Source organism: Palaemon carinicauda, unplaced genomic scaffold, assembly GCF_036898095.1.
Source record: "Palaemon carinicauda isolate YSFRI2023 unplaced genomic scaffold, ASM3689809v2 scaffold464, whole genome shotgun sequence".
NCBI lineage: Eukaryota > Metazoa > Arthropoda > Malacostraca > Decapoda > Palaemonidae > Palaemon > Palaemon carinicauda.
In genome coordinates, this window is record NW_027171722.1 from 46,436 (window position 1) to 47,500 (window position 1,065).

The following is a 1,065-nucleotide window of genomic DNA, read 5'->3' on the forward strand; positions in this document are numbered from 1 at the left end:
TATAACTGGCACAGAAATTAAATGGCAACAGAATTAAAAAGGATAACATTCCAATAAGTTTATGAAATCATAGAAAAAAATTAAATTAAAACATCCATTGGCCAATAAAAAAATATATGTCCGTGATTATATGCAAAATAAGGTAATCTGCATTAGAAATCTCAAGTCAATTACAAATAAATTACTTATTTATCTAATGAGATGCGCCATTTCCCTGCGCAAACCTTCATACTCCAGCCTGAAGACGCGGTCGTTCAGAAGCGTGAAGGCCTTCTGAATCCTCGAGAGTTCCTCGGTCGAATTCATTCCGTCAGTCAGTTGTTGGTATTTCCATCTAATTGCATCTTCTTTAGTTCCTCGTGGAATGCCCAACACCACATAAGGACACCGACCGCCAGTCATTTGAAGCAGATTCTCCATGAACTTCAACGCCTGAACATGTTCCTCAGGTGATTCCTTGAAGACTTCCACAGCCTCTTCCAGCAAGCCCAGCTCCATGCAGCAAAATGCCCATCTGATGCGAACATCCTTAAAGATTCCAAAGGACATCGACTGCTCAAAACATTCCTTCGCCATCGAATACTTTCTACGGTGGTAATAGGCTTTCCCCCTGAAGAAGATCCTCTTCTGTTCAGACTTCAAAGAGCAACACTGAGTGGCTCTCATCCTGAGACCTATGTATGTCAGAGAACAATGGTTATTCCCACGTCTCTGCGTGACATTGAGGCCGACCTTAGCTCTCTCCCAAGTGAGATCGCCTGTCTCGGAGAGTTGCATTGCCCTTTCAAAGTTCCTTCTTGCCAATTTGAATTTTCCCACAGAGGCATAAAGGAATCCAAATTCCAGTAATGCTTCAGCATTATCTTCATCCCTGTGAATCATCAGCGAGAGAATGTTCTTGGCGTGTTCGTATCTTTCCAGTCTGATGAGACACTGCGCTCTCGTGATGTCCAGTTTGACAACCACAGGATGGTTGGATATTAGGTCAAAAGCTTTTTCAAAACTGTAGTCATGCATTAACTCTTCTGCTTGGCGTAGAACAGATTCCAGCAGAACACCATCAAT

General features: G+C 42.4%; 1 protein-coding gene across 1 annotated transcript in view; it reads right to left on the reverse strand.

Moving 5' to 3' along the window:
• The window catches only part of LOC137636951 (uncharacterized), a 15,251-nt gene continuing 14,186 nt past the window's right edge, over positions 1-1,065 (reverse strand). The window contains exon 2 of the mRNA XM_068369276.1: positions 1-1,023. Within this exon, the coding sequence (XP_068225377.1) occupies positions 190-1,023 (834 nt within the window). The 3' untranslated portion in view covers positions 1-189. The remainder of the gene's footprint in view (positions 1,024-1,065) is intronic.